General features: G+C 39.6%; 1 protein-coding gene across 3 annotated transcripts in view; it reads left to right on the top strand.

Annotated features, from left to right (window-relative positions):
* The window catches only part of LOC105255272 (B-cell lymphoma/leukemia 11A), a 48437-nt gene that overhangs the window by 15182 nt on the left and 20066 nt on the right, over positions 1-13189 (top strand). Inside the window, exon 1 of one of the 3 annotated variants that reach the window (XM_025408393.1) lies at positions 10846-11360. The exons of the other annotated variants lie outside the window; for them this stretch is intronic. Within the exon in view, the coding sequence (XP_025264178.1) occupies positions 11330-11360 (31 nt within the window). The 5' untranslated portion in view covers positions 10846-11329. Of the gene's footprint in view, positions 1-10845; positions 11361-13189 lie in introns of those variants that run through there. 3 annotated transcript variants of the gene reach the window in all.

Here is a 13189-nt window from a genome sequence, read left to right as displayed (position 1 = left end):
GTCAAAAATTTTCGGCAATACTTGAATGTGTCATGTGACGGTGACATTTTTACATCATACGTTTGTATTCAATAATTTATAATTTATAATTTTTTATAATTTTAATAATAATTTTAATAATTTTAATAATTTTTTCTAATTTATAATTTTTTTATAATTAATAACTTTTTAAACATCAACTATATCGACTCGACGTATTTCTATAAAATTATGCATACGATCATCATACAAGAAATTGAAGGGGATCTGACCTTTCCTCTTTATCGCGCATCTTTTGCAAATTTCAAATTGCAAAACACATGACTGCGGAACGTCTAATGCTGTAAATCATTAGTCATTTGTGTTTTGTCTCTGTCCACATGCGATAACCACATAATGTCCTAGTCAATGGAGTCGCCGCAGGTATTCCGCATAATCCGGATCGCAATAACGCGATAAGCCTTCAAGTGTCAACCTTTAAAGATCGAATGATTAGTTGGCTGACCGGCCCGCATAGTCACTCATCGCTGGAGGGTCCTTAAACTGGCCACGTATTTTCTCCAATTGTTGCATTTGCGGTTTGCTGTGAATGTCAATTATCGATAGCACGCGATTGTTTTTTCTTTCGACATCGCATACAAGAACTCCAATTGACATTTCCTTCATAAATGTCAATCGCAAATCTTGTAAAAAATGTTCCGATATTCCAAATAATTATGTTCAAAATTAGATTACTAGAATATTTTAAAGGTTTTTTGGTGGAATTTTCTATAATAAGTTTTTTACTGCATTTTCTAACGTTCTTTAACTATACGAATAAAACACAGAGAGTCTCAAGAGAATTGTACAAAATAAGCATTTGTTAAGATAAGCATTTTGCCATTAAAAATTATAATAAAAAATATCGCATATTCAATTATTTTATCAGGAATATATAAGCATAGATATTTATAATTTTTTTAAACACACAATTCTTGGATTACTCATACGTGTGTTTATTTGAATATAAGGAAAAATTATCGAGAAAAGAATTTCTTACAAAATTGCCCGAGTCTCGATAAAATTCCACACGAGAATTCTAATTCTTCCAGATACAAAAGAAATCTCTGACAATTCTACGTCTTCCCTATTTTTCCAATGAGTAAACACTGTAAAATTAAAGTCAAATATGAGTCTAAAATGGCGGTCGGTCTCTGTGAAACATTAAAAAGAGTTCGTATTAAAAAGAATCTGACACGCGGCGTTTAATCCAAGTCGGTATAAAAATCCTATTTTGCCTCAATAATAAAAAGCGACGAAAGTGACCCTCTCGCGCGAATAAAACTTTGCGCTTTCGCGATGGAGAGCACGCGGATGTATCTTCGTCACGTTAATTCGTAGCAAAGTCTTCTTCTTCTTCTCGAACGCGGAGGTTAATGAGCTCGCGATCAGGGGGGAGAAGGGGAGGGTTTCTTGCGCGCCCCACATCCAGACACTCACGAGGATGTTATTTAGCAAACAGAGAGCGCTAAAGCTTTGCCCCCCGCCGGCACGTGCGCGGCATATGCGCCTTTTGCGCGTACGTGTCGGATATTGTCTTTGATGCGGCCCGTCGGAAACCCTTCTTCCTCTCTTCTTCACCCCCCGCCCCTCTTTCGGATCTTGCGTCTCTCGCATCTCCGGCGGCTCCTCGGTTTAAAAGAGAAAAAAAAAAAGAAACCGCTTTGATTTGATTTCCTAGATTAACGTTTAGGGCGCGTGGCCGAACCCTTTCCTCCTCCTCCCGAGCCCTCTTCTCTCGCTCCCGTCCCCTTTCCCCCCCCTACCCCTCCTCGCGTCGGAATCTCCAGCACGCGACCAGGTAAGAGAAAAGGGACTCTCGATTCTTGAAACAAAAAAATAAAGAGCTCGAGAAGACGCGCGTGTGACGTGGATGAATGTAATATTAATTGTAACGGGGGATAAAAAAGACGTTTGGGTGAACGTGATTAAATGCGATGTAATATTTATGATTTTAATGTTGTACATTAATCGAATTGGGATTTCCAAAATGGAAATGATATTCAATACTCTGGTATTTTATTATACATTAAATGAACAGGTAATTAAATTGGCGTCGTAACGTGTGTGTAACTCTCTAACGAGGGGAATTTAAATAAAGATGTATATATATATTGATTGCCGCGGTATAACTAATGCGACAATGTTAATCAAAATTAATGTGTGCGCGATATTCTCATTAATATGCTTCAATTAATAATTTGCAATGCATATTCGAAAAATCGATCGGTTCGTGGACCAATATCAAGATGGCACCACTTGACATCACCGTCGGATGTCGCATTGATATTCGCTACTGAATGTCAACACTTGCTTTGATCAACCCTTTTCTCTTCCGAAAAAGAGGCAAGATTCTCGTAAATGTAATTAAACTTTTTCCCTCGGCAATAAACTAAAGATACATGATGAATAAAAAATAAAATTTAACGATTCGCCAATTATTCAAAAAGAAAAACTTGAGCTATTCAAATTAGGATATTCGCAAAAATATTACATCGATGAGAATTTTCAAAAACTTAACTCTTGTCTTGATCTTATTAACAATTTTCATCTAAACAATTGTTTAAAATAATATTTAACAATACCTTTATAATCTTTATAATTTAAAATAATAATAATTATTATTTATTTATCATTCACTTCCCACGCAAAATAATATATATTGTCTTTACGAAAGAACAATTGTTTGGATGTCAGAATTAGATGCGATTAACATGCACACACTCAAAGAATCCATGTACATGTGCTGTAAGCAAAGTTTTGTGCAGCTAAATAATTATTTAATTAAAATTTTATATTATTTATTTTGTTTCTTGTATTAATTATTTCTAAATTTGTTAAATATTTTTATATATTAAATAAAATTCTCTAAATTCTTATATAATATAATGTTTGGATGATTTTTTTCTCGTATAGTTTATAAGCATGCTTTAGTTTTTTTTAATTAAAATTAATCTTGAAAACAAGAAAAAAATAATCTTGACAATCTTGATCTTGTCATCTTGATAATTAATTAAAAAGCTTGATGTTTTTGAATTTCGAAACAAGGCAAGACAACATCAAGACTAGTATCTCTTGGTATCCCTGCAATCTTAATTCAAATAAAAGTGATAAAAAATCAGATTAAATGGAAACAGGTAATTAATGATTAATTGTACTTGAAACTTGTTTCTTTTTCATGTCGCGAATTTAAATCTCAAATACGTCAACTTGTTAGATTTATGAAAATTAACAGATTCGATGATGCGAGAAATTAATAAAACGGAAACTTGCTCGCGCTTAAACTTTCGCACAAAATTAATCATCGGATACACGCGAGAAGAAACTGACTGGGAGGTACATAAGTTTCCGATACAAAGTACCGAGGAGGTTGCAGGGGTAAACGAGACGGATCGCACACGTTAGGGACAGACATTAATTACTCATCGGACTCTCTTTCAATCCTCGCGGTGTCCTTACAGACCAGGACCAGAACAGACGACGTCGATACGGTATCCCCGAACTCGGCAACAACGGGGCTGTATATCGTCCATCCAATCTGCCGGTGGGCAATTTCGGCTGAAATACGATGTCGTCTGGTACATTCGCGAGACTCGATCGACCCGGTTTATTGGCCTCCGTGCTACGCCCACCCTTAAAAAGGGGTTAAGATCGCGGAACCGCGAGCGAATAGCCGTCTCTTTCACGATGAACGCGAGATGCGGAAATTAAGAAATCCGAATTATCCCTTTTCCTTTCATCGATGTTGATATTCTCTAAAGTAAAAGAAGACGTAATTTCTTTCTTCAGCAATTTAATTGGAAAATATTAACCCAAAGACGATTGAAACATTTCTTTCAACTTTTATTTATATATTTATTAAGAAATATACGAGATATTCAAAGAGATGTCAACACGTATAAATAGCAAATTAAGAAAAGAAGAGTAATTTGCAATTATGTCGTGTGAATTCCCGTCCATCGACTTAACGTCGCTACAAACGAAAATATTTTGCTTCCCTTAAATAGCGATTCTATAGAGGACAGAAGAGGATTTCTGAAGAGGATCGGGGTCTCGCTGCGACTTTTATTCAAAATAATGGATTTACAAGCGCGCGTCCACGGTGGTCGGGCGATTTTACCAGGGCTGGGACGGTCGCCGTGGAAGAAAAGCGTCGAGTTGCACTCGTAAAAAAAAGGAGAAGAAGAGGGGCACGACGGAGGTCGAGACTGTCCGAGAAGGCGCTGCGACGAAAATTTATGTTGTTTGCGGTGTCGGTTTCCCGGTCCATTGTCCATTATTGTCCGAGAGGACCCTCCTCCTGAGAGGTGCGAACACACCTTTCCAAACGATAATCTGCTCTCGTATTATTACACGGCTTTGTCGGCCGCTCACTTGTCGGAAGAGAGCGGGGAGAGGAAGGGAGATCGACTCTCCGCTACCTGACCAAGGGTCACTTCTTCCACTTCGGAAGTGTAAGGTGGCCGGTCCCCTTTCCGGACGATCATCGACGACACCTCGCAGATTACCTGACAAAAGGTCACTACGCCTTGTCTCCCTGCACGCGAGAACGAAAGCTGACCTCGCCACAAGTGTACCTGTCACTCTAAGACTAATCTAATTAGGATTATTTATCCCTCTCATCGAGTGCGTTTGCAGAATTCTTGCTCCTGTCATCAGCTTACAATTTTTCTTGCCATTTCATAAAGCCTTGTAAATCATTGAAGATATAATTTATGGATTTATTATTTTTTATTTTAATTTGATAAATAAGAGAATTAAAGTAATAATTTCTGGATTTATTATTTATTATCTTATTATTTTATTATCTATTATTTTTTATTTTAATTTGATAAATAAGGGAATTAAAGTGATAAACTTTATATAAAAAAAGTAAGAATTAAACAAGATTTAGGTACAATTGATTAAGTTTTGGGGAAAGACAAGATTAAACCCGAAAGGGTAATTTATATCACATGTCGAGGCATGTGGGCGAGCCGTCTCTGGTGCTGCTGGTCCGAGGATTTCCTTCCTCGTGGCCACCCGTTATAATCTAATCCTCGACGAGCGGCGCGCGTATGTAAACCACGTGGTGCGCGTATATACTCGCGACGGCTCGCGGCATTTCTATAAATACGACGCGTTGGAGACCAAGTTCAGGGGAATAGGGAGGAACGTGGTGCTTTTATAGATATTCCCTTGGACCCGTCGCGTCGGTTTCGAGGTTGGAGGATCTAGTTATGCGCTCTCTCGCCTTCCCGGCCCCACGGCGTGCGTTGGCCCCTGAGGAAACTTCGACCTTTTACCCGGCTTCTTAATGGGAACGAGTCGCGGTGTCGGAGTGCCGGAAGCGCGTAATTAAAAGGGAAGAAAGAGTCTCCTCTCGCTTTAATGGCGCGTCCTTGACGATTACTTTTCACGCGAGTTTGATACCTGGATGGGTTCGTTGCCTCTTCCTGGCTGCGCCGAGGCCTTGAGGAAGTCGTATTTATCGAGGAAGTGGCTGGAGCAGCCGAGTTTCTCCGAAATTGTCCTCTTAATATGCTTCCGCGCTCTACACGAGCTCCATAAAAAAAGGCAACAATGCGAGGTTGCTCGGAATTCATTCTTAATCTTGCGTACGATCTGGCCTCGTATCGATAAGTATTCCTTTGTATTTTCTTAGGTTTTATCTCGCAATGCGTTGCAAATATAAATGCATTCTCTCTTTTATCGCGCAAAATTAAAATTATTTGTATAAATATTTAATTTGTATATTTATATAAAAAATACATGTATAAATTATATACAAAATTATAAAAATAAATTATATACAAAATAAATAAAAAATACATGTATAAATTATATACAAAATTATAAAAATAAATTATATACAAAATAAATAAAAAATACATGTATAAATTATATACAAAATTAACATAGGATCAAAGATATCTTTTAGATTACTCTCTGCCGTTTTAATCAAATCTCTTTGGGATTGCACTTTGTATAAAATCAAAGGAATTTGTTAAATATTTTTTTAACATGTCAATTATTTTCAAGTTACTTAATAATCCGCCATCGATTGCTACTAAATATCTTTCGTTAACACTCGGTGCAATTATTACTTACGTAAAAGTCGAGGAACTCGCAATATCCGGACTTTTTTGGTCTACGGTAAAAAGAATACCGGAAGGGGAAATGACGCTGTCGAACGCAATTTTCGGGTCGGATATTTGCTTTAACGAGGCGATAATGGGCGGCATAAAGGAGTCACGTAAATGGTCAAAAATACGAGGCCGAGGCGAAGCGGCGAGACAAAAGGCGACGCGAGAAATCACGTCCGGCTTAAGAAGGCGGAATAAGACGTGGAAGAAAAAGCGCCGAAGCTTTGTAACGCGACGACTTGCGATTGGTCGCGAGACGCAGAATTGCGCGACGGGGTTCTCGATTTTCTCGTTCAAGCTCGATCGAGAGGATTGACTGGCCGTGCAGAGCCGATTGTTGCGGAGACCGGACCAATTGCGGAACTGAATCCGCAGGGGGTACAAGGGACGCGTAGAATCGCTATTATAAAAAAAATTGAGACTCGGGGTCATAGTTTCTTATGCACTTTACGTGCGAAAATTACAATGGCCGCTTCTCAGCGAACACGCAACGAAAGATGCGAGTAATACCTAATGTCGAGGAAATTGTGCGTTGCATAATTATATTTTCACGGGGTAAAAAGATTATTATTACAAGACATTATCGGAAAATAATTTTAAAAGCATAAGTATCTTTTTTCTTTCGCCTCAAATAAACAAAGCAATACGAGGGCGTCTTGACGTTTAATGGCGAGGAATTTTCAAATAGCTGGAAGACGATGTATATATTTTTTCGAAGTATTTACATGGAAAAACCACGCTTGCACGTAAACGTAAATGCGCAATAGTTGCGATCCAGGTAATACGGCGCGGAAAGTTGCGAACGAAATGTTTGGCGGTCTCGGAAGTGTCGCGAATAAATTTACACTTGGCGAATCGAGGCGTTGGCGTGTGCATAAACGCTTACAACTATAAACATCTCCCCGCGACGACGATGACGACGGTGCTTCGGAGGCGCACAATTCGAAAATTACCGGCGAGCTTTCGCGCGCTCGTTGAATTCTCGCCCGAGAAAACTCGCGCGATCGTTAATTATTTCGCGTGACACGCTTCGGCACTTCGCGCGTTGTCAAAAGTTCGCATTCGAATGTTTTGCGGTGGCGTAGCACCGAGAGTTTCGTCGCGGGGGTGGCGAGGGGGGGAGAGAGGAGCGAGGGGGATGAGGAGGGGGAGAGATCGTTTTGAATAATGTAACAACGAAGCGCCTCCCCCCTCGCGTTTCCCCTTCTTTCTCTCTCTCTCTCTCATTCTCTTTAGAGCGCAAAACTTTCTAATTAATCGGCAAGAGCGAGAGAGAAGGAGAGCGACAGAGTGCGGGGGTGGGAAAGAGAGAAACGAATGCCGGACAATACAAAGCCGCGATGTGGATTTGCGTTTCTACGCGCGTTCCTCAATGCAGTCCTCTCTCGTTGCTCTCGTCGTTTGTTTTTCCGTCATTGTCGGAAATGGTGGGCCAACCGATGGAACCGAATCGGCGATGCGTGCTTTCATCATCATCGGACGAAAAACGACGGTCCCCGCTGAATGGCCGGGGTGTCATGACAGCGCGGACCTTTATCGGGGATTTTAACGATATTATATTTTCCCCGTCGCTCGTAATCAATTAGAAGGAAAAAGACTGATTGAGAGAGAGAGAGAGAGAGAGAGAGATGTCGCGTGTTTCTCGAGAATTAATTTATTTCAAAGAGATCTCGATTTTAATAGAGTATGATGATAATTTGATAAGTTTGAGAAATTTAAAAGAAACCGCAAAATCATGCAAGTTTTAATTTTTCCTAATTGAAGAATATTGAAATAATCACTTTTTATTATTTGTAATTAAGAGAAATTGTAAGGCTCTTCAGGATATTTCCAGTCTATCTACAATTTTTTTTTATTTATTTACAAGTTTTACATGAAACTAATTTGTCTCTTAAATCAAATTAAATCAAAATGCTGACTCAATGATTGACAAAGAAACATGTGCCCTCATTATTTTTTCATCATAATGAGAAAAATCGTTTGATTGTACCAACAAGACGTTTATGATTGAAGGCATTTTGGTTAAATCAAACAAGAATTAGTTATCATAAGACTCGATTTTTTATAACTAGAACGTTTAATAGATTTTAGACTATAAGGATTTGTATTTTCTGATTGGATCTATCAAATTTCTTGTTACATTAATTTCTTTGCTTGCTTCTTAACTTGACTCGTATTCAATATTTTTATATTGCCATGAAATATTAACATTAAATCCAAAGTATATTTTTTTTCTCTTGCGAGCAGTAGTGCCAGAAAGAGGATGCTAGCTCTCTAATTTGAGCTGCATTCTCTTATCACTGTTTATCAGTTTAATTTCTAACAAACTGAATTTAAAATAATTTATTCAATAATTGGATTGAATTTATCCAATAATCTTGTTGGAATTTAAAATATTAAAGACTTTTGAGATTAGATGAAAAAAATTGTAGACGACTTGGTGCTGGCGAGTTTAGTATCATTAACCAGAAAATTTGATAAATTTAACAGTTAGAAATTAATCAGATTCACCTGGTAATTCCTACAAGAATTCTAGTTCGTCCATTTTCCAACAGACATACTGATTGAATCTACCAGAATTCTAATTAATGTAACCAGATTTTTTTCTCAGGGTAATTAAGAGAAATAAGACTCTTTAGAATATTTCCAGTCTACCTACAATTTTTTCTTATTTATTCATAAGTTTTGCATGAAATTAATTTGTCTCTCGAATCAAATTAAATCAAGATGCTGACTCAATGATGGACAAACCAACATGTGCCTTCATTATTTTTTCATCAATTAATCATCGCGCGTTCGACGGTCGCTCAATGGAACCCCGCAACTTTGAGACCAAAGTAAACTTGTCGTTCCGTATCGCTGGTCGCCTTTTTCCCACGTCTGTCATAACGCCTACCGCGTAGTTGTGAAAACGATTGCGGCGGCGATTGGAGACGCGACGACGACGAAGACGACGGCGACGTTCCCAGGAGTCCGCGAGGATGCGAGAAACGTCGATGTCGTGTCTCACGAAAGGTGAAACGCGCTCTAAAGGCCATGCGTGTCTGAGAAAGATATTATTCTTCGGGAAAACGCGACGGGGGCGCGCGCGGGGGACCCGGAATCCGCGATGTCCAGGCAGCCGCACGTCAAAGCGCAGCTGGATGGACCAGACGTCCGCGAACGTATGCGTCCGCATGATTTATTTTGATCGAGAAAATTCATGGGGAAAGGGGTTTTTCTTGAAAGGAGCGCGAATGAAAAGGTGTATGCGCGCGGAGGGAGGGCAGAGAGACAGGTCAACTCTCTCTCTAGGACCTGTTTTGGCCGTTCTCTCAATGGACAATGTCCTGCTGCCGAGCTCACAAAGGGCGACCCGCGCGGGTCTCGAGATCCTCCCACGATACGCATGTGGAGCGACGGAACGCGGGAGCGAACGAGACGGTGCCGAGAGAAGGAGAGAGAGAGAGAGAGAAAGAGAGAGAGAGAGAGAGAGAGAGAGGCGGCCTGTACCCCATTCAGAATCCGTGAGAACCAGATTTCATATTTCTCATAACCGTCTGGTCGCCAAGCGCAGTTTTCTAGCGATCTCCCCGGGGCCTTTCTGATACCCGACGTGGTCACTGATTTCACCCGTTTGTTCGGGACAGATCAAACTGATATTTTGACGATGCTCCACTTTTCGGGGCGAACGCCGTTTCTGAAAGTTCGCACGATTTAGCCAACATAAAGACAGTCTCCCGCGAATGGACCGTCAAGTATAATACGGCGGTTCTATATATATTAGGAATCTCATTTTATATTATCTTTTGACAGGCGTTTTTAGTCGTTGAATCTCGTATATATATTTAATCGCTCCAGATAATTCATATTCTACCTGCAAGAGACGTGAAAAGAAATCGGTGCGTCGATGTAATTTTGACGAATTTTCAAGAGAACAGTTGGCAGAGTACGATTATAATAGATTTATACTCCTTCATTTTTAGAGATCGATGAGGATATACGTATATTTGGCATACATCTTAAATTAGATGCATCATTCAACATTCTGCAATATTCATGAAATTTAATTGCAACATTTATTTCGATATCATTCGGGATAATTTTCAAGAAAATTTTTTGCAATCCTTCGAAACGAAAAATCGATAAGGATATTAAAAATTAGTCTCTCGATATTTATAAAAAATGCAGTTGTAAATTGTATTTAATTATCCCGGAGGTTCGCGAAAATTATTCGCATTTATCATTATTCTTAAAATCAGACAGCCACGAGTGAAACGTCGATATCTCGCTCTCGAAGGATTTAGGAGACGCAATTCGGTACCTCGAGAAAATTACCTGCGATCGTCCTGTTTAACACACCCTCGCTCTTCGGGCGAGGTCGATGAGCGGCATAAAAAAAAAATGCTCAACCTTTATTTCGTTTGAAAAGAGAAAACCCGTTAGAGGTACCGTTCGCGCGATATCGAAGAAATCCGAGGGGGCCAAAGAAATTCGAGGAAACCTCTCCGAGAGGAAAAAAATCGATCCAATTGTGAAAACGAGGTCGATGGACCTTTCCAACTTACCGTCTCGAACCTAGCTCGTTGCTCGCAAGCGGATTCGTTTTTCTGGCCGGCTCTGTTTTTTTCCTTTCTTTTTTTTTCAACAGGACGTCGCGAGATGCGCGACGGGGTAGAAAGGCCCAGCGAAGGGAGGGAAAAAAACGTCGTGCGCGCCATTTTGGATCCTTTGTAGCGTCCCGAGCAGGACGAAACGCACGGGGTTAAATTCGAAAAACTCTTTGACCCCGCGGGAGAAGCCCAACGTCGCGAAGGGTCCTCGAGGAAAGAGAGAAGGCAGGAGGAGGACGGATAAGGGAGGAGAGAGGACGCAAAGGGATACAAAGTGGGGGATTCGTATAAAAATTGTCCCCTCCATCGGGGCACGCGTGTCGGTAGGTCCTTTCTATTCTTCTTGATATCCTGTCGGGGGGCCCTTGGCCGGCCCTATCCGTGCCCCGATGCTCCAGTCAGCATCCGAGCATGGACGAAATCAGATCTCGAGCACGGCGATGAAAATCGAGCCGCGTCCCCCCGAACATCAAACGAAGGCGTCGTTCGACGTGGACGACGATCTCGCGTCGCGTTCGATCGGATCGATCGATCACCGGCGGCGATTGGCTTCGCTCTTGACGCGAGTGCCCGGGAATACTTCCGGAAAGACGTATGATTGTTCGACGAACGATGGCGCACAAAGGTAATTAATAAATTATGGCAATTTTGCGCGTTTTTATCTATTCCCTTATCACGCGATTCGCACAAGTATAAAGATAAGGTGATAACGTGACGAAGCGAAACACGCAAGAAGTTTATCTACGCGAACACCATTTTGCGAAACGAGATTCGCAGGACGGTAAACGTAACTTTGGAGAGCGGCTTCTCTCCGCGTGAATGTTATCATGCGAATGTGTTCAAAGTTTCAATTTCGCCTACAGATTTGTTGTGCCGTTACCTGCATCGCTACAACTTGCGCTCTCGACTAATCCTAAGAATTTTCAAGATTGCGCAAACGCGAGACCTGCTTCGCACGATCACGACAGAATTTCAGAGCGAAATTTTATTTTTCAAATCTTATTTATATTATACCAATGACTGTCGATTTTATTTTTATTCTTATGTTTATCACTCACTTTGTTATTCGACATTCAAAAGGATCCGAATTGGATCGAAACGCAGCGTTTGTCATATTTAAATTAAATAAACATTTTCATATGGTTTGTTAAATTGAAACGATCGTTCGATTTTTGCATAAATTTCACCTTTGATCCATGAAGCCTTTTAACTATTTTTAAGTCATTTTATTTATTTTTTTTATTGCGTTGACAGAGAAAATATGTATTTGAAAAAATAACACGCACGTATACAAAGTACAATATGTATTCAAATGTCCCCCTCCCCAGTTTCTCCCCCTCCTTCCCTACAAACTACAACACGCACATGCACATGTATGTTTAATTTAAATGTATATTAATATTTTTCAAATATTTTTGTTTAAAAAATCTTTATAATAATTGAAACAAAAATTTCAAATACATTTTTTTTTCAAATGAAATAATACATCAGTTTTATTATAATTTTGAAAGATATTTTGTGACAAATTCGATAATATATGCAATAAAATGAGATTTTCAATATCAAGACAGACTCTATTATTTAAAAAAGTCAAGTATAATAATATTGTTTGAAAAAATATCTTTATCAAATTCTGATTATTATTATTATATTTAAATAAATTCTATTATTTAAGAAAATAGAGACCACACTTAACCAACCCGCAGATTATACATGTATTTGTATAAAATTATAAATAGATGTCTACCTCTAATTTTGTCGCCAATTATGGATCATCTGGCTGAAGCTCGTTCAACGAATATATTATAATCGGATATATCGCAAAATTACGTCAAAAACGATCGCTCTCGGATCATCTCGGAAAGCGTGAGATGCCGCTCGCCGATAAATGACGCGACGACGTTCTATTATGGATAAATATGGTATTTGCGATCGCGTCACGGATCTGTCCATCTTTGCCCGCGTCGATGCGAACGTGCGCCGAGAATCTATCCGTTTTCCCGATCGGTTTCGATAGGAAGATCGGCTGCCACACGTCCGATGCCTCCTCCGGTCGGCGAAGGAAATTGCCGCGACCCAATACTAATGGATAATGGAATTATTGGTTACGGTCGGAGCTCGCCCTGGGGATGATCGTAATTCGATTGCCCCGATGTGTCCTCTGGACGTTTTGACAGGACGGATGTCCTAACAAGGCCGCCGCCTCGGGACATATCTTCGCCTGTTTCTAGACGACGTACGCTCGCGTAGGGTCACGTCGTGAAAAAACTGTCATAAACATATATTTATCATTTATATAATTAACGTACAAAAGATGCCCTGTCAACTAGGATGTCTATTTAAATTTTTTTTAAATTAATCTCGTGTCTTGCAGGTATTTTTATTTAATTTCAGATAAAGAGAATATTTTCAAGATTTTTTGCAATTTTTATTTTTTGCAAAATTAGTTTTTTC

Source organism: Camponotus floridanus, unplaced genomic scaffold (assembly GCF_003227725.1).
Source record: "Camponotus floridanus strain SB8 unplaced genomic scaffold, Cflo_v7.5 scaffold208, whole genome shotgun sequence".
Classification (NCBI taxonomy): domain Eukaryota; kingdom Metazoa; phylum Arthropoda; class Insecta; order Hymenoptera; family Formicidae; genus Camponotus; species Camponotus floridanus.
Note: the sequence above shows the minus strand (reverse complement) of the source record. Positions and strands in the feature narration are given on the sequence as shown.